The sequence below is a fragment of the Pteronotus mesoamericanus genome, unplaced genomic scaffold, assembly GCF_021234165.1.
Source record: "Pteronotus mesoamericanus isolate MK-2021 breed Mesoamerican mustached bat unplaced genomic scaffold, CSHL_Meso_final scaffold_651, whole genome shotgun sequence".
In the NCBI taxonomy this organism is placed as follows: Eukaryota; Metazoa; Chordata; class Mammalia; order Chiroptera; family Mormoopidae; genus Pteronotus; species Pteronotus mesoamericanus.
Window position 1 is genome coordinate 29,753,312 of NW_026555325.1, and position 26,181 is coordinate 29,779,492.

The 26,181-nt window shown below is 41.1% G+C and overlaps 1 protein-coding gene and 1 pseudogene across 1 annotated transcript in view; one reads left to right on the forward strand and one right to left on the reverse strand.

Moving 5' to 3' along the window:
- STK39 (serine/threonine kinase 39) overlaps positions 1-11,280 on the reverse strand; it is a 273,509-nt gene extending 262,229 nt beyond the window's left edge. Inside the window, exon 1 of the mRNA XM_054562783.1 lies at positions 10,959-11,280. Coding sequence (XP_054418758.1) covers positions 10,959-11,154 — 196 coding nt within the window. The 5' untranslated portion in view covers positions 11,155-11,280. The remainder of the gene's footprint in view (positions 1-10,958) is intronic.
- Positions 11,281-11,852: 572 nt separating this feature from the next.
- On the forward strand, positions 11,853-20,901 carry LOC129061897 (protein FAM118B-like; annotated as a pseudogene).
- Positions 20,902-26,181: the final 5,280 nt, after the last annotated feature.

Here is a 26,181-nt window from a genome sequence, read left to right on the forward strand (position 1 = left end):
AGTAAAACATTCTCTTTTACGGCCCTGGTCACCCAAGGAACACTAACTGTGAGAAAGTAGAGACTGTACTTAAAATGCCCAAAATTAAATCCAGTTAACCTCTTTACACAGATTTTTTTTTTCACCCCCCAGTCCTTGATTCCCTCTCGCAACAAAGCAGGCATCCTACCCAAAAGCGATTATTGAGTCTGAACTTCTATTAATGCACTGACTTAATACTGGATATTTTATTTACTTCATGATATTATAACCTGGGCTAAACCATTAATTCTTTAATTATTCAAATATCAAAATGTTTTAAACTCAAGGGAAAGGAAGGGACCATGTTTCAAAGATATGGTTTGAGTGACTTAAATTAGGTATTTTTTCTAAATAGAGGTAATTTCACAACTTTTTTGAAATTTCATTTAAAAAAACAAAAAACCTAGTCAGTTCCTTCTTCGGAGCATAAAAGATAAACTGAAGTGATTCTGTCTACCACATCCAACCCCAAGCCTCTGAAGAGATTTCTTAAGAAAATGTAACATTTTGATACTTATGAAAATACTGGATTTCACTTGAGAGGATTCTCTTGTGTTAATAGTAGTCACAAGAACATCCCAGAATGAGTTAAGTGGGTAAGATAAAAACTCATGCCTCAAAACTACCTTCCTACGTCAACAGGAGTATCTGTTTCACCACACTCAAAGAGGAATGACTGTTGTTCTGAAAATATGAATCAATTGGCTTTCATATGGAGCACAGAGTAAAAATGAAAGATTATTTTTTAGTCAGGTTAGCATTGCCTGTCTCCTTTTTGCATTTCTAAGTCAGCGGCACTGCCTTAGCATGTTATCAGGAGGGGACCTTGTGACATTTACAGCCATCACAGTAATACTTAGTCAGTTTTTTTAAACATTCTGACAAACGGCCATCCAGTGCTAATAAAACTTTGTGGTGATAGAAATAGTCTGTATCTACACTACCCAATAAAGTACTTTATAGAATAATAAGAATTATAGACTTAAAATTAATTAAAATACAGTCCTTCAGGCGCCCTAGCCACAACTGGCTATTGAGCACTTGAAATGTGGCTAGTACAACCGAGGGACTGTATTTTATTTAATTATTTTAAAGAGTTTTGTGTGTTTTTTTTAAAAGCAGTTTTAGGTTCACAGCAAAGCTGAGAGGAAGGCAGAAATTTCCCATATATCCCCTCCCCCAACACACGCATAGCTTCCCCCATTAACAACATCCCCCACACAAAGTGGTTTATCTGTCCCAACTGATGAACCTACATTGGCACACCATTATCACCCAAAGTCCATAGTTCACGTTAGGGTTCACTCTTGGTGTTGTACATTCTACAGGTTTGGACAAATGAATAATGACATGTATCCACCATTATAATATCATGCAGAGTGAGTTTCACTGCCCTAAATGTCCTCTGCGCTCTGTCTAGTCATCCCTCTCCTCAATTTTATTTAATTTTAATTAATTTAAATTGAAATAACTACATGTGGCTAGTGGCTGCCGTACTGGACAGCTTAAAGCTAGACGCTCTGCTAGAAAAGCTGTTGCCAGTCTTCAGAAACTTTGCTCCAGTCACGATCAGCCGCGAAGTCATCTGCTTCCTGTGCCGTCTCCGCCCTCAACTTGCTGTCCTCAACCTTTTACAATACTTTCCAGCACGCGCACCCTTCCTCCTCCTCACTGACAGGTTATAACCAAAGATTAAAAATACAGTATTGTAACAGACCAGGCAAAAGATGATGGTTGAAAAGAAACTATTTTATGTTTATAAATCACCTGGTTTACGTGTTAAAGAAGCATGCCTGGTAAAGAATGAAAAACATAGATAAATCTGATCTTAATGCCTCTAAATGAATAAATAAGACTTTTACTATGCCATCTCCATGGTAAATATATTCCCAGATAGATAGTTACAAAATTCACTGAGTTGATACTTTTCAAATTTCTTGAGGAATTAATGTGATGTAAGTAGAAGAAAGCCGTGAACGAGGTAGGAATCATGAGCCTGAGAGTCTAAGAACTTCTGGACCAGGGACAAATTACTTCAAATTAGGCTGTTAGGGTCTTCAGCTGCAAAACAAAGGAGCACGAAAGGATTTTCTCTTCAGTCTTCTCCAGTATTAAATTTCATTATCCCTCTACGTTTTTCTGCGATTCCTCGTTTAAGAGCTGACTTGTGAAAGCCAGCACGGACTTATCATTCCTTCCCCTGAGCACTCTCCCCCGATTTCTTAAGTCACTCACAATTAAGCCAAGGGGATAGTGACATTGCCAATTAAGAAGGAAGGAAGGAAGAAAGGAAGGAAGGGAGGGAGGGAGGGAGGCCAGGAGGGAGGGAAGGAAGGATCAAGGGAGGGAGGACAAACTGACCAGATAAATTAAAATAAGCAACACGAGATAAGCCAATAGGCACCAAGCCAGAAAATACAACCCTTTTTCAATCTCCAAACTAAACAGGGCAGGAACAAAAGCAATTGGAATACACAAGCTGATGCTACCAGTTCAAAACAGGATCACAGATTCTGCTAAGACCTCAACCATCAGTGGACTGATTGTGAGAAGTCTCAGAACTGTCACAGGTCACTGGCTTCAAAATACTCCTCAAATGAAGATCTAACATTCACATGACAGAAAGTCAATCAATCTCTGCTTATCATACCAATTCTTCTGGTAAATAGCTCTCGCTAGTAGCGCGTAAAGATTGGGAAACCTAAACCCCACAGATGCCACCAAAATGTGTACTTTCACCTAAGGGAAGAACTGCATGAGCACACCCAGCACTAGGCCTCTGAGAGTTACAATAAATGCCACTTACTTAGAAGAAGTTTGAAAATAAAACTACCTTAAAATGATGTTTTCCCATATACCAAAATATACAATCAGCTTAAAAGGTCAATTCATGTAATTCCTCAACATCCAAGAAGTTTCTTAAAGCTTAGCCAGACTTTATGCTCAAATAACTGTTTGGCAAGTGAGAAGAAACTTGAAATACATCAGCATTACTCACATCAGCTTCCAAAGTGTTTATCTAAATCAATTCTAGAGTTAAAGCACTGCCAATCCATTCTCTAAAGGACTGCTATGTCCTCTCTGCTTCCCAGTTAAGCCAAATCTAAAATGCCTTTTTAATTAACATATTGAATTCTTCTTTAGTAGCGATAACTTGACCAATGGAGAGCAGATTTGGAAAAAGAAATACTTGAAACACTTGAATCACTTCAACATCTTGGAGTTGTTTTGGTTATAATTGAAACAAAACTGTTCTGGGGGGGGGGGCGGAATGTAAAATGTCACATGATGAAATGAGGAATTCTATTTAAATAGAAAAAAAAGCCCCCCCCACAAAAAAAAACCACAAAGGAAATTATAACACCTATTAGATGGGTTTTCACTTAAAAAGACCCTGTTCTATGGTTTTTGCACGTACCACACCAATCCTATCACCCTTGGTTCCTTTTTGTTTTCGAAAACACAACCCCTGCCATTATAACCACCTTTGAAAACCACCTGTCCTGACGGTCCGCTCCTGTGTTTCACCTGAATCCCTGACCTTCTCCAGCAGCCCCCATTTCTTCTCAGCAAGAGGCCCCGCAGAGTTCTTCAAGAGGCTGGGTTCCCTACAAACACTTAAACCAGAGGGAGAGCGTGGGTATACTCAAGAAAGGGAAGTTCTAGAGGAGAAGAGAGAGGTGTTGGGACTTTCCTGTCCTGCCCTGCAATGTCTGAGTATAAGGATGTCGCAGCCGTGCAGGGAGCTCTGGGTCCTTCAATCCAGAGAGGCCACCTCACAGTCAGATGATTCCAGGAAAGCCTGGCCTCTGCCTGCCCGCCCACCTGCACAACACAGGCAGGTGGAAGCACTCTAAGGGCTTACTCTTGATCTGGGAAAATTAAGGAGCTACTTTACACAAAACCCTTTAAGCTGACTCGTCCAAATGCAAATAACTAAGCACCGTCTTTAGCCATAGACAGAGCAAATCTTCAGGAACCAGAGAGGCAAATTTTTAGAAGTCCAACACTGTTCCTCTTCCACAAGGAGGGAGTATTCCCAGAATTCAGACTTTCATCCAGAAAACACTTATCAAATACTTAATGTGAGGTGTAGCGTATGGAGGCAAGAGATGCTGTACTCAAGAAGGAATTAAGGATTAACATCTAGCACCAGGACAGGCAAGAAGGCAAGCAATTTTTGTACACTGCAAGGACTGCTAGGGGGTGAGCTACCTGCCAGAGCAGGGGGCAAAGGGGGAAGGAGGCTCAGGGGCAGAGAGAGTTTCTGCGAAGAGAGATCACTTACTCCAAGTCTTAAAAGGATCAGGGTGTGTTCAACTTATGAACACGCATCAAGCTACACACGTATGATGTGTACACTTTTCCACATGCATAGTATACTTCAATAAACGCGAGACAAAAGAAAAGACACAGCTCTGTGTTAAACAGATGGAAATGGAAGGAAAGGGTGGTGGAATGGTTTTCCACGGAGGGGAAAACTTACCCAGCAGAGGCTAGCAAAGCATGAAGCATTTCAGCAACTGCGAAAGGTCTGTACAGGCTGGGAGTCTGAGCTGAGAATGGAAATGACAAGGTATGACTGGAAAGGGATGCAACAGACAGTTCCCAAAAGCCCTTCAACACTGGGCTCAGAGTTCATCTTGGGGATGATGGGAGAGCCACTGAAGCCTGAGAGTAACTGATAAAAATTTGGGGACAGCAGCATCACTTTGGTGGCCATGCGTACTAGGGCTGGGGGCAAGAATGGAGATGAGAACCTGGTTCGGAGGCCATTACAAATAATCCAAGTAAGAACGGGTAAGGGCCTGAACTAAACTGGTGATGGCCAAGAAGAACAGTCAGAGACAGAGCACAGACACCACGTATGCCGAATATTTAGGACTGATGACCGATTACACGTCGGAGATGGAGGGAGATGGGAAAGTGGAGGATGACGGGCAGGTTTCCGTTTCCCACCTGAGGGTCTTAAGGAAGACAGAGAATGGTGAAGGAGTAGAATTAAGTTTGAAGCAAAGTGGAAAGACAGTGAGTTTAATTTTGAGTATGAAGTTCCACAGAATATCTAAACAAGGACATATAAAAGGAGGCCCACACACCGACCCAAAGATCAAGGAGACCCTCGGGATTGTAGGTGGTGGCTGAAGCCTCCGACAGAAACCGAAGTGGATCCTGGAGCAGGTCAGGCAGGAAAGCAGAAGGAGAATGGTGTCAAATCCTGCAGAGAGGAAAAGGGAGAAGGCCGCCGCACCCACTGGCTCTGGCCGCAGAAGGGTCACGGTAATTGTAGAGACTGCAACTTTGGTTTCTCAGCAGAAGGGCAGAAGCCAGGTTGCAGTGGGCTGAGAAGTGAATGGAGGTTCTTTCAAAGGGCTCAGCTGTGTGAAAGGAAAGAAAGAGATACGGTCGTAGCTTGAGGAGGAAGGAGTAGTAAGAGTGTCTTGTTTTGTTCTCTTTTGTTGTTCAAGATAAGAGAGAGAGAGAGAGATTTGAGAATATTTATAAGCTGAGGGAAAAGCAGAGAGGGAAGGAAGGCGATAGGGGAGCAATAGTGATGACTTTATCTGAAAACAAATGCCCCTGTCCTTTCACTCACTGGGACAGTGACTATTTCTTTTAGTCAGCAGCATTTCCTGCCAGCATGGCAGCCTCCACAGGGCAAACTCAGAGGTGGAAGAAAAGTGCAGTCTTAGCAGGTTGTTCTCAGAGCCTTTTCCTAATGGGCCGTTCCTCCCAGCCACCTTCCCGCAGGGTGCTCTCACCACTTGTCAGAGGGCCATTTGGCACCTAAACCCCTGGGCTGCCCAAATCACCAGGAGCTCCACAGGCCTCTCCAGCTTCCTCTCACGGCAGAGGCGCAGAGGTGCGAGGGGAAGCCAGTATCACGTGGGCCTCTGAAAGCCACCTTCTAGCCACCCACTGGAAGGAGGAGACTACAAGGCACCCTCTTCCTCCTGCTTCCCCCCTGATAGAAACTCAGTAGAAGAAACTTCAAGCCACTCCAAAATCTTGCCAGAGACAGACTGTGTTCTCTCCTGATAACCTGAATCTGATTAGCAAATGCAGTTTATAGTAGTTACGGCTAAGACTTATTGAGAGTACGCACTGTGCCAGGCCCTATTCTAAAGTGCTTTGCATTCTCTCAATTCTCCCAACCCTATTTTTATCATCTCAATGTTACAAATGAGGGATCTGAATGCAGACACATCTAAGTAATTTGCTCAAGGTCGCAAGGCCAGTGACTGCCATTGCCAAGATATGAAATAGACCAGGCCCTCTGACTCCAGAGCCCGCAATGTTTTAATTTACTCTCAAATACCATCAAAAATGTAGTCTGCAACAGACTCTAACAATCAGGAAAAATTTCATAATATTATCTATCACAAATCAAATACATGAATAAAGCAAGTATCGTAGTAATTCTACCATAGCTTTCTTTTCACTTACAGATTTTTTTCCCATGTGGAAGTTTGAAGAGCACATTTAAAAGAGCATTATTGTTATGAATGTAATTAATGCCACTGAACTGTACACTTAGAAAATAGTCAAAATGTTAAATCCTATGTATATTTGTATATTTTACCACAATAATTTAAAAAAATACAAAAAGAGTATTTCTCGATAAATTTTTCTCTTTACCAAAAGCAAAATGAAATATGAAAATCAGAAGTCCTTTCTTAGGCTAAGCATCTCAGGACTTTTTTAGTTAAAAACAAACAAACAAACAAAAAAACCAAAATGCCAAATTAACAGGCTAGCCACAGCGACAGAACAAGACGGATTTAAAGAGCTGAGAGGCCAGAATACACACTCAGTGCTCTAGCCATCTGAGGTCCTTCAAAAACAACAGTGACCCAGTGTGGCTCCTACTGTCCTCGAGATCCCTCCAGAACGTCTCTAATACCAGGTCTAATCCCCAAACCACAGAACTCCACAGGAACTCTGAGGGCCCAGAGAAAAGCAGAAGTGCTCTGGGCTGTTGCGGGTCTCAATGTGGGAAGAAAGGCTGTTGCTCCTCGAAGACCTCACCAATGGGTCTACTACTTGGGCCAGGGGAAACTGCACCTGAATGGTTCAACAGAGCCTCAAAAGAGAACTGAACAAAATACTCAAAGGACCCCTCTTCAAACTATGGCTAGGAGTCTAGGAATCAAATTCTTTTTGTTTCCTAGGACTACAAATTCAGTAGGTGTTACTTCTAGATCATTCTAAATGACCACCCAGGATAAAAGCAAAACAACACTGAGAAATCAAGTGCAAAACTACAGAAGGTCTTATCCTATTTAAAAAAAATCTAATAAAATCAAATATACTTTGAGGCACAAGTGTATTTGTGGTTTCTGTGAGGAAAATCAGCAAAGATAACAGGCTTTGCTAGCACTGTCTGATTCAAACACAGAAGGTGATATTGCAATGACTACCCCTCTTTGACAGAAAGGTTCCTTGAAGTTGTTCAATTCTTTTAGGGATACTCAAGTCATCATGTACACAGCTCATTTTTATTCTTTGTTATTTAGTAAATCAAGGTGATCACAGTAATAGCATCAACAAATAAACTAAGATTTCAGATGGTATACCTTTGTGTGCCCTTATACTTCTAAAAAAGGAATCTGGGGATGAGATGGGGGGTGGTAGGAGAAACAAAGATTAATGAACCTGAAGACTATAAATAAGTTAGAAAGCCTCTGAAGAGCAGTTACTCCTATAGAAGACATAAATATTTGAAATCTACAAAGAATACCAATGGCTAAAAGAAAATTTAATAATTTCACAACATTGCTAACCCTTCTCAAAGTATAAATCTCTCTCCCACAGAGTTTACATCATTTCTAGGTTATGTAAAACTTTCTGAATCAGATTACCCCTAAGAGCATTACAAATTCTCCATTGATCTTTTACAACACAAGAACAATACAACAAAGAGGAAACTTTATTTTTAGACTTGCAAAACCCTGTGTTTATTTTTCTAAAACAGAAGTCAGACAACTGAACTTGCTTTGTTTCAATATTAGCAAACCTATTCTCTCCCAATCTGGAGGCCCCAAACTCTGCCCAGAAGGAAATTTTTACAAAAGTGCTCCGTGCCACGCTGGAAAGTGAAACACCTTGGCCTTCTGCTCAGGCACATCTGAGCCTCCTGCTGGTCACCGTTCACATTGCTGGAACCCTATCAGATGTCACCTGCTGTTTGGCGGGGGGAAAGGCAAAGGCTGTCCCCTCACATTCATGTCCAAACTGATTCAGTGTTTAAACTACTAACTTCTGCATGTAATGTTTAAGCAAAAGAACTTAACCACATTCACTCTTAATTACTCAACTAGCATTACACACTGAATGGAAATGGTTTAATTCCCTATAAACATAAAGCCCTTGCAAAAATCTATTCCAACAATTTGACTTTTCAATATAGCATGTCCTCCACACAGGCCATCTCTTTTAATTGGAAAAAGATGAGATAAATTTAAAATACGGAAAAGTTCTTCCCACAGTATGAACGTGAAAAAATCAGGACAGAAATAATAAGCAGGTGCTTCAGGTAAACTTCTTTTGATTATTATTAAATTGATCAACCATAATTAACAATGCTGTTACTGCAAGCCAAAAGAGGCCCTGCAATTAATATCATCACTTAAATTAAACTGAAATAAGATTTTATTCATTACTTCACAAAACTGGTTAACTAAAAGTTTTACATTTTCAAATGACAAAGCTTACATTTTAACCCTAAAAATTAACAAAATAAGCATATAAACTAATTATAAGTAAATTCTGGTCCCAACCCTATGGAAAACTATGGGGTAGATATCATAATTCAATTTGTATGGACCATCCCAACAAGCTGCAGGCAGAGGTTTAAATAAGACCACCCTGGAGTTCACAGATGGTTAGAGAGGGCAGAAAGAGAAATAATTAAGCACCTTACAAACTCTTACTCAGACTTCAGAATCTGGCTCAAATTCGGTGTCTTCAGTGGAATATCCGGCTTCCTTCTTTCTCCTAACAGTCACTCCCTCCTTTGTGCTCTCCCCGTACTAACTCGTCACATCCTACACAATCATTTACATAAATACCTGAGGTCCAGGAGGGCAGGGACCATTGTTATTAATTTCTATACTGCAAGCACCCAGCAAAATGCTAGGGACACAGAAGACCCTCAGATTCTGTAGAGCAAACAAACACTACGGGGTTTCATACTATGAGGTATGTAAAGAGGGGTAGGAAAAGCACAGTACTTTGCCTCAGAAGAAGCAGAAGGCTTCTCAAGAACATGCACTGTGGCAGCCTTGGAAGCTGAATGAGATTCACTACAAAGATGGGCACTTTAAGAGCCTGTGCAAAGGCAGCAAGGACTAAAAGATCAGATGTGTCCTGGGACAGATGACTATTCGGGTACAATTAATGTAAGCAGAACATGGGAGAGTTGAGGGCAGGTAGTAAAACTGGAAACATAACAGGGTTTATATGCCAGGTTCAAGGGACTGTCATTGAGTACTCTAGGCTTTCAGACACTCTTGAAGTTATTCAATTCAGGCAGTGACCAAGACTCATCCCTTGAGAGTCTTTTGCCAAAAGTTACGAAAGGGTTGGGATTTCAAAGAATTTTATGTAGACATACCATTTTAGGTTATTTGAAGCTTTTATATGCTAGATTACTGTTCTGCCCATCATTTTCCCATATATATAATTCCAGTCTGCACTGTTTCATTCACACTGCAGCAAGTGATAAAGGCTTATCTAAACACCTAATGAAATTACCTTTTTTTTAAAGAGCGGGTTGGAGAATTATTTTAATGAAAAGCAAAAAAGTATTTAAGGTAAGTATTCTGAATCCTTTTTTCATCACCGTACTTAACTATCAAAATATGGGAAGGCAGCATCCCATCCCAGCGCCGGTAAGGTTAGAAGCTGAGGGCGCACTTGACCTGAATGCTTCCCTAACTGGGTTTAACAAGCCTCTCAAATAGGATGATCGAATAGGAAAGGTGCTAAGGGATAAAACAAATCTCCTGGCCCTTCTCGTGCTTGGCCCCAGGAAAGTAAGTCCGGCTTCTTGCCGGTCGACTTGGCCAGGTTTTTAAAAATGTAAGATAAGGTGATATTTGTGAGCCGACTAGAAGGCACCGAAGGCAGGGAGCAGATCACCGACAGCTTCGGGTTTCACCCTAGCAGCTCAGCCCTATACCAGAAGAAAGCATCCGCCCGGTGCAGGGCAGGAGGCCAGGGCGCCTGCTTTCCGCGGGCTGCCGGGCTGGGCAGCAGGCGGCGCGCCCCGGCACCGAGAGAGGCGGGTACCCGGGCGGCGCGGAGAGCCGGGTTGCACGGCGGACTTGGAGCAGTGGCTGACAGGGAGGGAGGCCAGCATCCTCCTGGCCTCGAGGAAGAACCTGGGCCTCCAAGACTTATACGTAGCTCGATTACCCACGGCGAGTGGCTGCTGACTAGGGGCAGAGACGCGGAGCTTGGAAAGCAGAGGCGCGGCTGCGCCCTCAGGGTCCCCTGGGGCGCGAGGCGGGGTCGCTGGAAGCCCAGGGCGGCGCCCCCACAACCCCACCCCTCCCGCAGCTGCCTTCCCGCGTGGCCACTGGCCACGGACTGCGGCCCCGGCGCGCGGGTGGAGGGAGATGCGGCGGGTTGCCGGGTCCCCTGCTCCTCCGCCCCGGCGATCTGGGAGATAAAAGTTTGCAGCATGCGGCTTGTCTGCAGTGCGAGTCACATCCGCCGCGCCGCCTCCTGCAGCACCAGCGCTCACAGACGAACAAATAAATTAAAAAAAAAAAAAATGTTGAAGCCGGTAGGCCCCGAAGCCGGCCGCTCTGCCTCCCGGGCATGCATGCAGGCGAGCCGAGCATCCCGCGCCCCCTCCCGCCCCCGGCCGCGCCTCCCACCCGGCCTCAGCGCCTAGCCTGGGCCGGCCCTGCCGCGCCCGCTGCACTGACCGATAACCTCCTGCAGCTCGTACGCGTCCCTGCAGATGGGCCAGCCGACGGCCTGTGCCGCCGGGGCCGGGGCCGCCGGCGCCGCTGGGGCCGGCACTGCTGTCGCGGCCGCCGGGACCGCCGCCGCCGCCGCTGTCACCGGAGCCGCCTGCTGGGGCTGCTGGACGTGCACGGGCGAGCCGCTTGGCTCCGCCATGATGCTGCCGGAGGAGAGCAGGAGGACGCGCCGGTCGACGGACGACCTTCCACTTGAAACTTCCCTTTCCTCGCCGCTGACACCTCTCTACCGGCGCACGCCCTCCCCGCCTGCCGCCGCCGCCGCCGCCGCCGCCGGAGCCAGCAACGAGGGGAGGGAGCTAGGGAGGCCGAGCCGAGCAGAGGGAGGAGGCAGCGGAGGCGGGGAGGGGAGGAGGCGGCGGCCGCCGCTCTCGCCGCGCGCCCCGAACCTCGTGCTCGCGGTTCTCTGCCTCCGCAAGGGGAACCGCCACCCAGCCACTCCCTCCCGCTCTGCTTGCGGCCGGGGAAGTTTCCACCCAAGGGGAGCAAGGCCGGTTTGTGTTTGGTTTAGGGGCCCACGGCCCTGGCTCCCTGGACTCCCTGCTTTCCTTGCGCCTTCGCCCCAGACAATCAGGCTCTCCAGAAGATGCCCCCTGGGAACCCCGAGGGCGGGGTCGTTGAACCGCCGCCAGGTTCTCAGATTCAGCAGTCTCCCCAACTAAAGAGAACCTGAAGTTCATTTACAAGTTAGCGAGTGAGATGCCTACACGCCGGCCGTTTGTAGGACGCCAGTTAAAAAATAACCCAAGTTGTAACTTTCCAACGCTTTACCTGCCAATATCACTTTCCCACCTTGCCTAATCTAATCGCCGCCCTTCTACTTTTTCTTACTGAAACATGATTCTTCAGGGTTCTGGCTGTTTCATAGGCTTTTTTCGTTTGTTCCAAGCCGCATGGATCCCAGGTGGTATAAGGCCTGTGAAGTTAGAATATGAAAAGTAAGAGAGATTAGGACACTTTATTTCTATACCATTAATTACATGCGACATTAACCCGTTAGGACAACAGGTAGAAGGAGTTTCTTTTACAGAGCATTCTGGATGTCAAAGAATGCCCTGCAGCATAAATAAACTGCATTGAAAACTTTTTAATTAGTTGCTGCTTTTTCAGCTCTCCCCAGATTACCTCATCCTTAAAATTGCTGTGGTATAACTATAGGTCTTTCTAATTATATGTCATGTTTAACTCTGAATGCTCTCTGTGTTCCGTTGGTTGAAATGACCAAGATTACACCATCCTTGTCCTAAGCCGAAAAGATTCAGCGAACCAATGCTCATATTGGTCATTTGACCAAAATTATCTTAGGTAGTTTTCATGGTGATGACCACTAAATAAATTAGTAAAAATAATGAACATTAACCTTTTTTTAATTGTGATACTTTGTCTCCTGCTTTAATGCACAAAAATCACCTTATATTTTTTTAAAGATAATTCAGAGGAAACCCAGAAATTAATTAGAAACCTTATATATCTAATCAAAACATTGATGTAAACTAAAATGAGTTAATCTCTTAGCATTATGGAACACTTCACATAAAGCAACTATGGTGTTCTAGTGTATGAGCAGAAATTTATGCTGAATTAAAAAATGTACTTTTTTTTTTTTTGCATGGGTGTTTAAAACTGTGTCTAGATTTTAATGTCTGTCAAGAAACAGACAACTTCATGAACCAATAAATTCTAGGCCTCTGATGTGTTAAGTGGAAAGGAATAGAAAACAAGGGAGCTTTCTATACCTGCTCACCTTTTCAAGTGCTGCACCCCAAAGAACCTCTGAGAACTATTTGTAAGGGAAAATAAAAATGATTAAGTGAACATGATTTCCATTTTGCCATATGAATTTAAATTTTAACTTTCAAACCATGAAGTGAGACTGTGAAGGTGAGGAAAGTTCTTGGAACTTAATAGGAAAACATGATGCTATTAAGATCAATAAAATTTGGTCAAACAGAGATCACTTAATTTCCCGCAAAGAACAAGTGTTCAATAGCCTCATACCAGCTATTTGTACCTGGCCATCACTTTCCAAATGGCTACCAGGATGATGACTTGCAAAAACTGATGACTCAGTGTAGGCCTATTGCTACTACCAGTAAATCAGTCTAAAGAAGGATGTCTACTCTCAGCACTCTCTGGCATCATTTTTATATATAAAGAACAGAATACGAATATATTTTTAAGTTATCTAAAAGCATCAGGTTAGAATTTAAAGTCGATGTTTCCATAAACAATTGAGCAAAATGGTACTTAAAATGCAGAAATATTTGTATTTAAATTGTATTTAACTGATATGCAGTAAATTCAGGGAAAACCCATTACTAAAAGATGTCGGAAGAGGAAAGCTTTAAAATATAAACAAGATTAATTTCAATACATAAAGTATACATTCAGTCAGACTTTAAAGGATAGGAAAAACATGAGCTGAAATTCTGTTGTGTTTACAATTGCCTCAGGGTTCCTCAACATTGTTATTTAGTGCCAGACAATTCTCCAGTCTATGTTGTGGAGGGCTGTTCCCTAGGCTTCTACCCATAAGATAGATGCTGGTAACACCCTTTTGTCAGTCATGACTCTCAAATGTGTTTCCAGACATTGCCAAATGTCCCCTAAGAGCAAAGCACTGTTTCAGGGAAACTGAATATACGACATTGGCATTTTATAAAGAGAGCACTGAAGTTGTTATTTGATTTGCAAGGAGTTTAAATAGTGTTCAGGTATTTATTCATAAATGCTGAAGGGGATCATATTGTGGTACCCCAAAATATGCCACTTTGGCATAAGGATTATTTTGAGTTAAAGGCAATTAAGAAACGACAGAGTTAGAGTGCACTGGCGTTTAAAACAGACCTGGAAACTCAGTGGCTCCTACATATCCACACATTTTTGGCTTCTCCTGTGATGCACCCCCAACCAAAAGGGTAGTGCCTCCAAGCTTAACAAGTAAGAAGCCTGGGGGACTTGTGCTGGTGATTAGAGTAGGCATTAGTGCTATGGTGACACCTCAGGTTCCAGCCCTAAGGTCCTGGAAGGCGTTGATTCTGCACTTCTAACACGTGAGGACCATGACAATTTTCAGAGTTGTCTCTGTGGACACAAGAGTCCTGTTCATGTTGCCCAGGACCTTTTTCAGAAACTCTCTACTTGTATCTACTGTTGAAGCCATGAGGTTCAAGGGCCATACATATGCAGCATTCCCTGGCTTTGTGTCAAAGATGGAAGACTCTGGAAAAGAGCTACTTCGGTCAGTCCTCCGCCCGATGGAAATGGAGCCCTGGCATTGACTAAAAGGTGCAACAGTCTCCTGGAACTGTATGCAGCAGGTCAGGGAAAACAACTTGAATCCCTTGATTGACCGATGAAGAAAAGGTCCTAGAGTGGGTGGAAGAGAAGCAGAAGGTGAGCGTGTTACACATCCGTGAGGTCTACACCAACCCTAGTGGCGTGCGCTTTATCCACCTGGGTGTCACAATGTGCCCTGGAACACTGAAGTGCTACGAGAGAGTCAGATACTCCGTGAAAACAAGTCATTCCTTTTCCTGGATTGTGGCCGGACTGTGGATATGACTCCACTTTCCAATCTCCTTACCAGAGGCCATCAAAAATAAATCTGACATACAGCAGTTCATGCTGGTTCAGAAAGGAGAGGCAGATGAGCTCCAGAGGCTTCGAAGAGACATGGAGGACAAAGGACAAAGGGATTTATGTTGTCTCTTATGGAAATGAATATGCTGATCTTTCCGAATATTTCTAGTGACTGACCTGTAAGATGTCCCCGGAGGGCCAGATCAGACCGCAGTGCCTGCGAGCACTGCAGAAGTCCCCACCAGTAGACCGAGGTGTAAGGCCCTGCCCCGACAGTGTTTACTTTGTGCCAGCTGGTTCTTGGGGTTTTATTGTGTGTTTGTTTTTCTTTTTTTGGTTCTGGGTCTTATGCGGCCTGTTCCAGTTCGAAAATACCCAAGTGACAATGGGACCCAAGTGCAGCTCCCAGCCCACCCCTTGGCTGGACACTCTTCATGTCTACACAGCAGATCGGGATCAAATCTGCTGAGAGAGGCTGCTGCTCTGCATGAAGGCCTTGGGGTGTAGATGCCATGGACTCACCATGGCCCTTGTTTCAGCTTTATTCTCTATACTTGGGTTTTCAGTTAAGCTTAATGGCTGTTTTGTAAAACAAGCTTGAAGCTCTAGCTTTCTAGAACGTTTACAGTGTGCAGTATTTTACATACCTGCGCTGTATTAAAAGTTTGTTCATTTGAAAAAAAGAAACAGCAGACACAGGATGACCTCTCTGCCCTTCCCCTAGTGCCTAAAATAAGGGTATAAATTTCCATTTATAAAGAAAATTTCCATTGGTAAAGGTGCCCCCCCGCACTGGATAGCAGGAAAATAAGAATGAGTTTTATCGCCAGAGATGGTGGTGAGATGAATCTGCATAAACAATCCATATCTACCGTTAGTTTCCCTCATGTATTTCCTAGTCACCTTCCCACAATTTATCCTGCCTAGGAGCCCAAACACCCTTTTCCTTTGTCTAGTCACTTCTCCACAATTTATCACCCTCTTTAAAAATGGTATATAGCCCCCAATTCATATCACCTTTTGAATTATTCATCATTGAGTACTCCCTTGTGTATGTGCATTGCATAGGCAAATAAACCTTTTCTCCTCTTGCTAATGTCTTTTGTTGGTTTAATTTGCAGGCCTCTAGTTATTAAATTTGAGAGCTTAGAGGAAAAATGTTTTCATCCTCTAAAACACTTTGAACATCTAACAGGAGATTTGTAGTGTACGAGCCAAGGCCTTAAAGAAAGAAAGTGTCAGATTCAAATTGTGACTCCAACTTCTCTTTTTTTAATCTCTGACTTTGGACTTAAACTCTCTAAGTCTCAATTTCCTTCTTCACAAAATTAGCCTCATAATAACTTGCACATAAGGTGTTACAACATAATTTATATGCAAACAGCTTAGCATAATGGCTGATATACAGTAAATGTTCAATAAGATAAAAACCCTCATCAATGACATTATCATCATTTTTCTTATCTGCCAAGATTTGTAGCAAAATATATAAGAGAAAAATATATAATAATGGCAATCATGAACTGTACAGAATATATGCTGCCTGAGGGCAGGGATTTTTGTTCCTTTGGTTCACTGCTGTATCCTACTGCCTGGAATAACATTTGACACAGAATATCCTCAGTAAATATTTCTTCAATGAATATAACACTTTTTAAATGTATAAAAACATGCTTTTAAGCATCAGAATGAATCAGCAATGTGAAGGGTGGATTAGATGAGAGAAAAGTGGAGGCAGAGAGACCTATTTGGAGGCCAATGCAGTAGTCAAGTTAGAGAAATGTGTATGTGAATAAAGGCATGATATTGAGTATAATGATGAGGGGGTAGATTTAAGAATTATTTAAAGAGCACTTAAATGGCACTTGATGATAGATAAGATTCCTTCAAAAGGCAAATTGGGCCCTAACCAGGTATCTCAGTTGGTTAGAGCATCATCCCAGTACCCCAAGGTTGCAGGTTTGATCCCCAGTCAGGACACATACAAGAATCAACCAATAAATGCATAACTAAAGGGAACAAGAAATCAATGTTTCTTTCCATCTCTGTCTTTCTCTCTCTCTTTCCTTCTCTCTTCCTGCCCCTTCCTCTTTCTCTCTAAAATCAATTTTAAAAAGAATTCCTTTAAAAAGAAATGAATCAATAAATGTCAAATGCCTCAATGAATTAAAAAGGAGATATGCACAAGTGTAATTCATAAAATATTTTATAAATTCATCTATTGAAGGAAAGGAGGCTCTCTTGATCGGTAGATGGTCTTCCTCCCATGGTTCACCTCTCATTTAGTCTGAAGTCACTGCCCTTGAACGACGGGAAAGACCAGGTCTGAAGAAAACCTATCATGATAGTTGTCATCCCCAGCTCTCTCCTACTGACTGTTTAAGTAATTATGTTCTAGAGGAAAGTTGTTTGAAGAGCTATATTTGATTTAAATGATTGGTTCCAAAGACAAGAATACAATGCTTTTTTGTTGTTGTTGTTAGGATGATGGCTGGGAATAAGAGAAAAGGTATGGGTTAAAGCCAGTAATAGTTGGATTTAAATATCTGCTCCATACTTACTAGGTGGCAGCTTAAACTCTTTGAGACTCTGTTTCCATAACGTAAGGACAGTCATCCCAGGATGACTGGTTGCTGTAAGGATGAAGTGAGCTGGCGTGTGTAATACACCTGACCCATGGCATGCACTGTGGCTCCAGAGTTTACGACTGGGAGGGACTCCAGGGTGGTGGCCTATAAGGTGGGTATTATAGGTTAAATTGTGTCCCCCAAAGAGATATATTGAAATCCTAAACTCTGATACTTGTGAATGTGACCTTATTTGCAAATAGAGTCTTGGCAAATGTAACTGAGTTAAGATTAGGTCAACTGGATGAAGCTGGGCTGTGTTCCAATCACTGGTGTTCTTATAAGAAAAGGAAATTTGGACCCAGAGACACAGACACACAGGGAGAATGCCATGTGACTATGAGGGAAGCAGAGATTGGAGTGACATGTCTACACGGCAAGGAATGCCAAAGGTTGCTGGCAGCAACCAGATGCTAGGAGAGAGGCACGGAACAGATTCTCCCTCAGAGCCTCCAGTAGGTATCGATGCTGCCAACACCTTAATCTTGGACTTCTAGCCTTCAGACTGTGAGAGAATAAATTTCCATTGTTGTAAGCACCGCAGTTTGTGGTACTCTGTTACAGCAGCCCAAGGGAACTAATGCAGTGGGATTACAGGATTTGCTCTTTAGCCAGCTGCACTTTATGTAGACCAACTTTACAATGAGCACTAATGGAAGTTCGCCACTGTTGTGGAACCACCACTCTACCAAAGCCCTGAACTTTACACTACAACTTGTTTTTAATGTTATTTTAAATTTTAAAAAACACAGCAGAGTAAATATGTGAATGAATTATTGGCAGAGATGGCAAATGTCCACTTGAAAAATGTATTCAGGAATATATGAACCTTTCCAGTTTTGAAGACCAAGACGTCTTACACTTGGCAGGCTGTCAGAGATGTCGTGGCCTTTCATGGACACAGCTGATGCTACAGATTTTCCCATGTCCACACTAGAGTGATTTGATTTTATTAGGTTTAACACAATTTAGTGTTAAGGTGTCATGAGTGCCTGTTTACCAACCATAAATGAAAAGAGAGACTTAAGTCTATTTTAAGCCGAATTATTACAAAGACCCTGTGTTTTAAATGCATAGCATATGATTTAAGGAATTAAACTTATATGAACTATAACTTCCAGACATGTGTTTTCATTTATTTCCCAACCAGCTCTTGATATTGACTTTCTGTTGCATTTTATGTTGCAGGCAAAATTGCTCTGGGGGTAGTTAATGCCTCTTCATTAACCTCAGAGGATTCTGACCATGATTTGACTCCTGGTGAGAGAGGTCTCACAAGAGGCCCTACTTTCTCTACACACAGTGGAAGACCTCTGTATTTAGCAAGGCGTGTCCTTTGCTAAAACATCCAAAGTCACTGTAGTAAATCTGCTCGGCATACATATTTCTTTTACCATGTAATCTGTCTAAAACCTGATAGTCCTGTCCCAGGTAGAAGAGCGTAAAAATGTAATTAAAAGCAATTCTATTCTTTAGCCCTGTCTTTACTGAAGAGCCACAAATACAAATCCCACTCAGCACACAAAATAGCACTTTCGGACAATGTTTTGTTCAACCCTCTCACCTTCAGGTTTTTCCAAACACCAAGAATGTCTCAAAGCTCCTTTCTTCCTCTCTATTAAAAATCCTTCTACCAACCCTGAATACACTTCCATCTCTGCCTTTCTGGCCTCCCTGCCAGGCCCAGATCTTTATCAGGAGAGGCCTCTTGGGTTACGTGCATTCTGCAAAACAAAGGAGGGCCGGGGCTGCTCCGGCTTGTAAGAAGGAGTGTGTAATAAAACACTTATAATTCAACTTATTAATATTCTTTCATTCAGCAAATCTATTTTGGGGACTATAATTTGCATGGCATTTTGCCAAATGCAGCAGGAAAATAAAAGACAACTTTATTTCAGTCCTTAAGAAATGTGACCCATAAAACCCCACTTTACTTAATGGCCAGTCTTCGAACACCCCAGCTGCCCCCTAAATTTACCAAAACATGTGAATGACACTTAAAATAGGGAAAATAGCCAAAACCAGATGTCACAGAAATAAATGTAATATGATGGGCTCATTTGCTGACCAAAATAAATAACTTCGTTTACTATTAACTGGCAAAATCTAAAACAAAAACAAAAAATGCATGCCTTTCTGGTGCTAAAGTCAAGAACTCTAAGCAAAATGACAGAAAATGGCAAGAAAATTCAAGTGAAGACCAGACAAAAGAGAGTCAGGAGTAGGAGAGGAAGAGATTAGAAGCAGCTAGGGGTACATTGAGAGGTAAATACATTTGATATTGAGCAGTTAGGAGAGCACAGCAGAAATGGCCTTGAAGAAAGAAAAGGATTATAATGGAAGGAAGTTCAGAACAAGGGACCAAACCTGCATCAAAGGAGACAAGTACAGGTGCAGGCGCATATGTCTCCACAGTGTGAGCTGTGGGACTGTGTCACACAGAACAGCGCTGGCCCAGCACGGCACACGGCCAGGCCAGAAAGCCAGCCTAATGTTGCCAGATCTTCTGGTTCTTTCAAGAGAAGCCAACAAATCTGATTTTATGTGAAATTTTTCAGTTTGTAAAGACTGGCCCAACTTTATAAAATACTGCACAGAATCTAATTCCATATACATAATGTTTGAAAACAAGAAAACACGAAGCACCGTCTTTGAATAAATACATATTTAGTAAAACATGGGTCAGAATGGTAAACTCCAAATTCATGGTGGTCGTTACCCCTGGAGAGAGAGGCAGGGGAAAGACACTCAAAGGGCTTCCATGGCACCTGCAATGTTTTATTGCTTTAATAAAAATCTGTATTAAATATAAGAAAATAATATTTGGTGGACCGGTCGGTAGGTTCATAAGTTTTTATTACATTATTGTTCCTACCGCTCTGTATGTTTGAAATACGTCACAATTATAAAACAATAATACTGTGTAGGCCAAACCTTTGCAGGCCCCAGCCAACCGGTGGAGCACCATTCTGCAGCATTTGCATAGTGGGCTTCAAAAGGCCTAGAGCCCACGCTCAGGTTGGACCAGGAAGAACAGCGCTTCGGTCATCCCCAAAGCAAAGCACAGGTGGTGCAAGTGTTTTTCAGCCTGGCTGGGCATCAGAATCACCTGTGCAGCTTGTTAAAATTCCTCATGCCTGGGCATCACCTGTATTCTGCTAAACCATAACTGCAAACACAAACTGGTCAGCTATTCTGATGTGCAGCCAGAGTCAAAAATAATTGTGACAGCACTGAGAACACCATTGTGACACAGGAAAGCCACAACAATTAGAAAAGCACCAGGTCAAGAGGCTCCTAGCAAGGAGACAACCTGCAAATGCTCAGTGGTCACTGGTGGCTTTCCTGAATTAGTCATAACAAATAACAATGAAGGCAAGATGCCCGTTACAAAGGACTCAGTCTTTTTGAAATAAGAAAATTTAAATAACTGTTGAAATAGTAACTGTTTTTTTAAGCAAGTTCATCAACGCAGAATAAAACACTATTAATTGAATTATTTTTAAAAAACAAACTGTACCTACCATGTGCAAGCTTTCTGCATGGGACTGTCAAGTGAGGGCAAGATGAATGGGACAAGTCCTTGCTCCCAGAGGAGCTACTGGCTAATCGGGACAGCCACGTGGAGGAACAACTTGTCCCTCAGGGAAAGGGAGATAGACTGGTCATGTGAGTAAGATTACAGTTTTGCCTCAAAGACTCCAAAACTAGAACATTCACATTATTGGGCCGAAGGGTCCTCTTTTGACCCTTCTCTGGCGGCTTGGATTTGGTGGAGAGCCCAGCGAAGCTGGGAAAGAAGAGCGCAGGAAGGGGAAGGGCAACTGAAAACAACTGAAACTTCCCACATTGTTAACATACAAAAGGTTCAAAAATGACCAGTCTTGAAAGAATGCTCTTACCATAAATTAATCAGGGTTATACACAAAATTAAGTTTTTTCCTTGATATTTAGAGATTTTTTTCTTTGATATAAAGGAGACATCATGTGACTTTCTCTTTCAGAACCCCATGTGTGAATGTATCATCGGTGAATAAATGAAATTTGAATCCTCATAACAAAGATAACGTTGGATCTTAATATATAGCTTTAGGATAATTTTCAGAAATGTTGACAATGCAAAGCATTGTTATAAATTTCTGTTTACAACAATAACAGTAACTCCAGGTTTTGGAGACACTGTAGGGAGCATTTTAGATATGTTGTCAATAATATTCATCTTACCTGATGATATAGATCACATTTTCATAGATGCAGTAACTGAACGTCACAATGGTTAAATAACTTAATCCAAACCCTAATCACAGTTTACCCGTAGCAGAGCAAAGATTGAAATTTGTTCCATTCAACCCTAAAGCCTGAAAATTACACTTCACTGTATTCCTCAATCTCTTGACAAAGGCATATTTGCTATTATTACATTAAAACTTTTAAACAAAAGTTTACTGATGTGCTATGCAGCTTGATGACGCTTAAAACTAGAAGGTAAGGCTGTACAGAGAGCCAGGAAACCATCACCAAAATGGAGTACAGCGTTCCTTCTTAAAGCACCAGTTTTTAGCAACTTGTAGTTTGGAGACAAATATTCCATATGTACCTCTATTCTTCCATCCAAATATTATTAGTATTAGTTCCAAAACTATCTTCATGCACCTTTGACAAAACTCCGTGAACAATGGCCATTATTAATCTGTTTTAAAAATGCTGAAGTAATTCTTAGTTTGAATTATCAATATAAACAATTTATTAGTTTGATCTCCAAATTAAGAAAAAGCTATGTAACAGTATTTCATGGTTCATTAACTAGCTGGAGGAGTTGATTCCGTCAGGTACTGAATAATCTTCAAATCAGACACAACAGATAGCGGTACATATAAGCAATTCAAGAGACTAGAAAAGGCCAAATAATATTAAAGAAATTTGAAGCATTTTAACAAATAACCCAATATTTTTCATTTTATTTAGTTTAAGTCTTTAAAAATTACAATGGAACATGAAAGAAAAAGTTGGAAAAATAAAATTATGATTTTTGGTGTTATTTTCAAGTCATTTAATGCACATATTATGTGAATGTTGAGAATCATAGCAGGCTTACCATTTTGTGTTCCTGCAGCTGGGCTTTGAAAATAGGTTGGTCACTACCTGAACCAGTGCTGGTTATTATTTTTTCCTCTCTCATGAAAATGTGTGGCCCATTTTGTATTTTCCATAGATATTATATGGATATAATTCAGCAAGTGAGTACTCGCCATACTAAAAGAAAGGTCCTATGGAGGTAATATTATGTCAAAATTCTTTATTGGCATAAATGCAAGAATGTTTATTGTGAAGTGGAAAGTAGCAGTCCAGGACAAAGGGTTCATATGTCTATTGACAGAATTAGAGATTTGTTCTTTCAAATAAGCAATTCAGTATGGGAATAGTGACTATTACAAATGAAGATTACAAAAGTGCTTCATTTAAATAAATTGTTTTCCTTTTGAATACATATTACATGTACAAGTTATAAAAATTTAAAGGTAGAAAGAGTGTGGAGTGAAAACTAAATCTCCCTCCTGCCCTTATCTTCCACCCATGTAGTTCTCTTTCCTAGAATTAAATCCTATAATTGTTCTTGCATCCTTCAAGAGATACTTATGCATTTACAACTATAATCACATATTGTTTTCTATACTAATAGTAACATACATATTGATCCATAGCTCCATTCTGTTCACTTAATTAATGTCTTGGCTGTCCTGGCTGGTGTGGCTCAGCAGACAGAGTGCCAGCCTGCAAATTGAAGGGTTGCTGGTTCGATTCCCAGTCAAGGCGCATGCCTGGGTTGTGGGCCAGGTCCCCAGTTGGGGGCTCATGTGATGCAACCACACATTGATGCTTCTTTCCTTCTCTCCCTCCCTTTCCCTCTCTCTGGGATATAAAATCTTAAAAAAAAAAAGTCTTGGAGAGGATATCATGGAGTTTTTAAAATCTAACTCTTATGCTGGCCATGTTTTGTTTTGTTTTTTTAATTGAGGTATAATTTGCATTCACTAAGATGCATAGGTACAGCTGGCTATATTTTGAAAGTTGAATACATTATATAACCACCTTCTAAAACAAAATATAGAATATTCAATAATTATTTTTCTTAAGAGCTAATAGTCCATTGTATGGATGTGCCATGATTGATTTAACCATATCTTTATTGATGGACTATTTTGCTGTTGTAAACACAGTCACAGTGAATAATATATACTCACATGATATTGCATGTGTCCAAATATACCTCTGGGAAAATTCCTGCAAGTGGACTTGCTGGATCAAAGGGTATGTGCATTTTTAATTTAGAAGGGTATTGACAAATTATTTACCATGGGGTTATATTAATTTTTACTCCTATTAACATTTATGAAGGCTTCTTTTGCAGTATACTGTGTTATTAAACTTTTTGATCTTTGCTCATCAGATAGGTGAAAAAAGTGTACTTGTAGACTTAACTTTGTTTTTCTTATTTGGAGGAATGCTGAGTGTCTTTTTTTTCTGTATTTAGAAGCCGTGAAACATCTTCATTTCAAAAGAAAACTTGAGCAAAAGCAAAGGTACTGTGAAGACTCTGCCATGCATTTGGAGTGATGAACAGACACACAGACTTGACATTTATTCTGACCTTTCAGGAAAAGCTGGACAGAGTAACGCTTTTTTCAGGGCAGTAGATACTTGAGGAAACTCGGTATTTCCAGTAGAGCCCAAAAAGAAGAAGCCAATATCTCAAATGAAAAACTCCAAGAAACCAAAGATCTAAGAAAGTAGGCCTGCCTGCATCACAAATGAAGATGGTGTTAATTTGTTTCTTCAATATCAGTGGTATTGCCCATGCAGAATTTATCTACAGGATCATACAACTGGGTAGAGGGGTTATTAGGCAGAAATTCTAAAACATTTGTGGAATTGTGTGCTGCACTAATCATTGCTTGATCAACCATTTTATTCACTACATTTTGCCCTGAATGACTTTTGCCTGGTCTTTAAAAAAAAGTTGAAAAAAAGCAACCCAAGCAACCCAAAAGGAAAAAGAAATCTCACTATTGAGGATATTCCAATGAGCATAACTCTAGCTCTAATGGCAATTCCAAAAGAAGAGATTGAATCAACCTGGGGCAATAATTGAAATCACTACATAGCTCCCAATCTGACTTATTTGTAAGTAACCTTCCTTAGATTTATAAGTTATTATTTTAAATTGGTTTCATTGCTTGATAATTACATATTTATGCTATGTTGATTTATCAATTAGGGACACTTAAAATCCTTTAACGACTCTCTCCCCTCCAATAAAGTACTTCATGGAACAATAGAGTAATGGAAAGAAACTATTGTTTAATTAATTAGACTCCCACTTATTAGCAGCAAAATATTGCTAAAGCTATTTCTCTTTTTCCAGGCCTCACTTTTCTTTTCTGTTAAATTCAGATAACAAATTGTACTGCCAAATTAACCAATAAAGTATTTGGCATATAGCAGTCTCTCAATAAATGTGGGCTCTCTTCCTCCCAAATGTATCTAATTAGGACTTTATTGGTAGACCCAGAAGTAGCAATTAAAAACAAAATTCTTGAGGTTTCAAAGGTACTGGTTATGAAAGACTTAGGTTTCAAATTAGAAAGCATTTTCTTTTACCAATACCTATGATAAAAAGCAAAGCCTTCAGTTGAACACTTAAGGAAAAATAATGTATAAAGACATATTGTCAGAGTTCATTTGCAAAGAATAGAATCGATTTGAGCTAGTTAAAAAACATTTATTACAGGATATTAAAAGATTTTCAGATTTTGGTGGGGGAATAAGGGGATTGAGTCTGGATTGAATTTTCAAAAAAGATTTCAATATCTACATTGCAGTATTGGGGCACTGTACTGGGTTGAATACTATAGTCTCCTTCCACCCCAATTCTTGTCTTCCTGAAACCTGTAAATGTGACCTTATTTGGAAATAGGATCTTGCAGATGTAATCCAGATGAGGTTGAAGTGGATTACAGTGCCTTAATCCAATGACTGGTGTCCTTAAAAGAAAACAGAAGAGACACAGACACATGAAAGAAAAACATGGGAAGCTGGAGGTAAAGATTGGAGTGGTACATCTGCAATCCAAGAATTCCAAGGAATTCCAAGAATTGCCACAGACAAGAAACTAAAAGAGGCAAGGAACAATTCCCCTCATAACCCTAGAAAGAGCATGACTCTACTGATACCTTGATTTCAGACTTCTAGTAACCAGAATTGTTAAAAATTAAATTTTCATTGTTTTAAAAGTACCAATTTATGGTACTTTGTTAGGGCAGCTCTAGAAAATTAATATAGGTACTAAGGGAGCTGTTTAAGTTTTCACAGTAAGAGATCCTCCAGTTCTAGAGCTATATTTTTATCTTCTTAGTTAGTAAGACTTAAAGACCAGCAAAGTACTACACTCAGGAAACCAACCAGAAAGAGGTAGCTGCCACGGTTGGGAAGGATCACAACTTCTACTGGTTCCATAACTGTGCCACAACTGGTGCAAACAGTTCATAGCTTCTCTTAAGAAACCAGGGAATGATTTTTGAACAGTGGGATTTTAGCTAACATTCCGACAGGAAAATGAAATGTCTCTATCATTGTTTTTTTTTTCTATCAGTGGAGGAAAAAATGCAGTAGAAGTACAGCCAAGGTTTCACAGTGGCAAGAGCATTTGATTGGTTGATCCAAAAAAATCACATCTAAAACCCTAGCTGCAAGAGAGTCTGAAAATTATAGTTATTAGTTTTCCATCCTCCACTCTACAGAAAGAGGACAGATGTTAAATACCAATCCACCAGGTATCAGTACAGCTACAGTTTGTGAAATTCTTACTTGAATTAAAAAATTACCAGCATTAGATTTTTTAAATTACTTAACTTCAGAGACATAGTTGTCTATAGAAAACTAAGAATGGAGGTGATCTC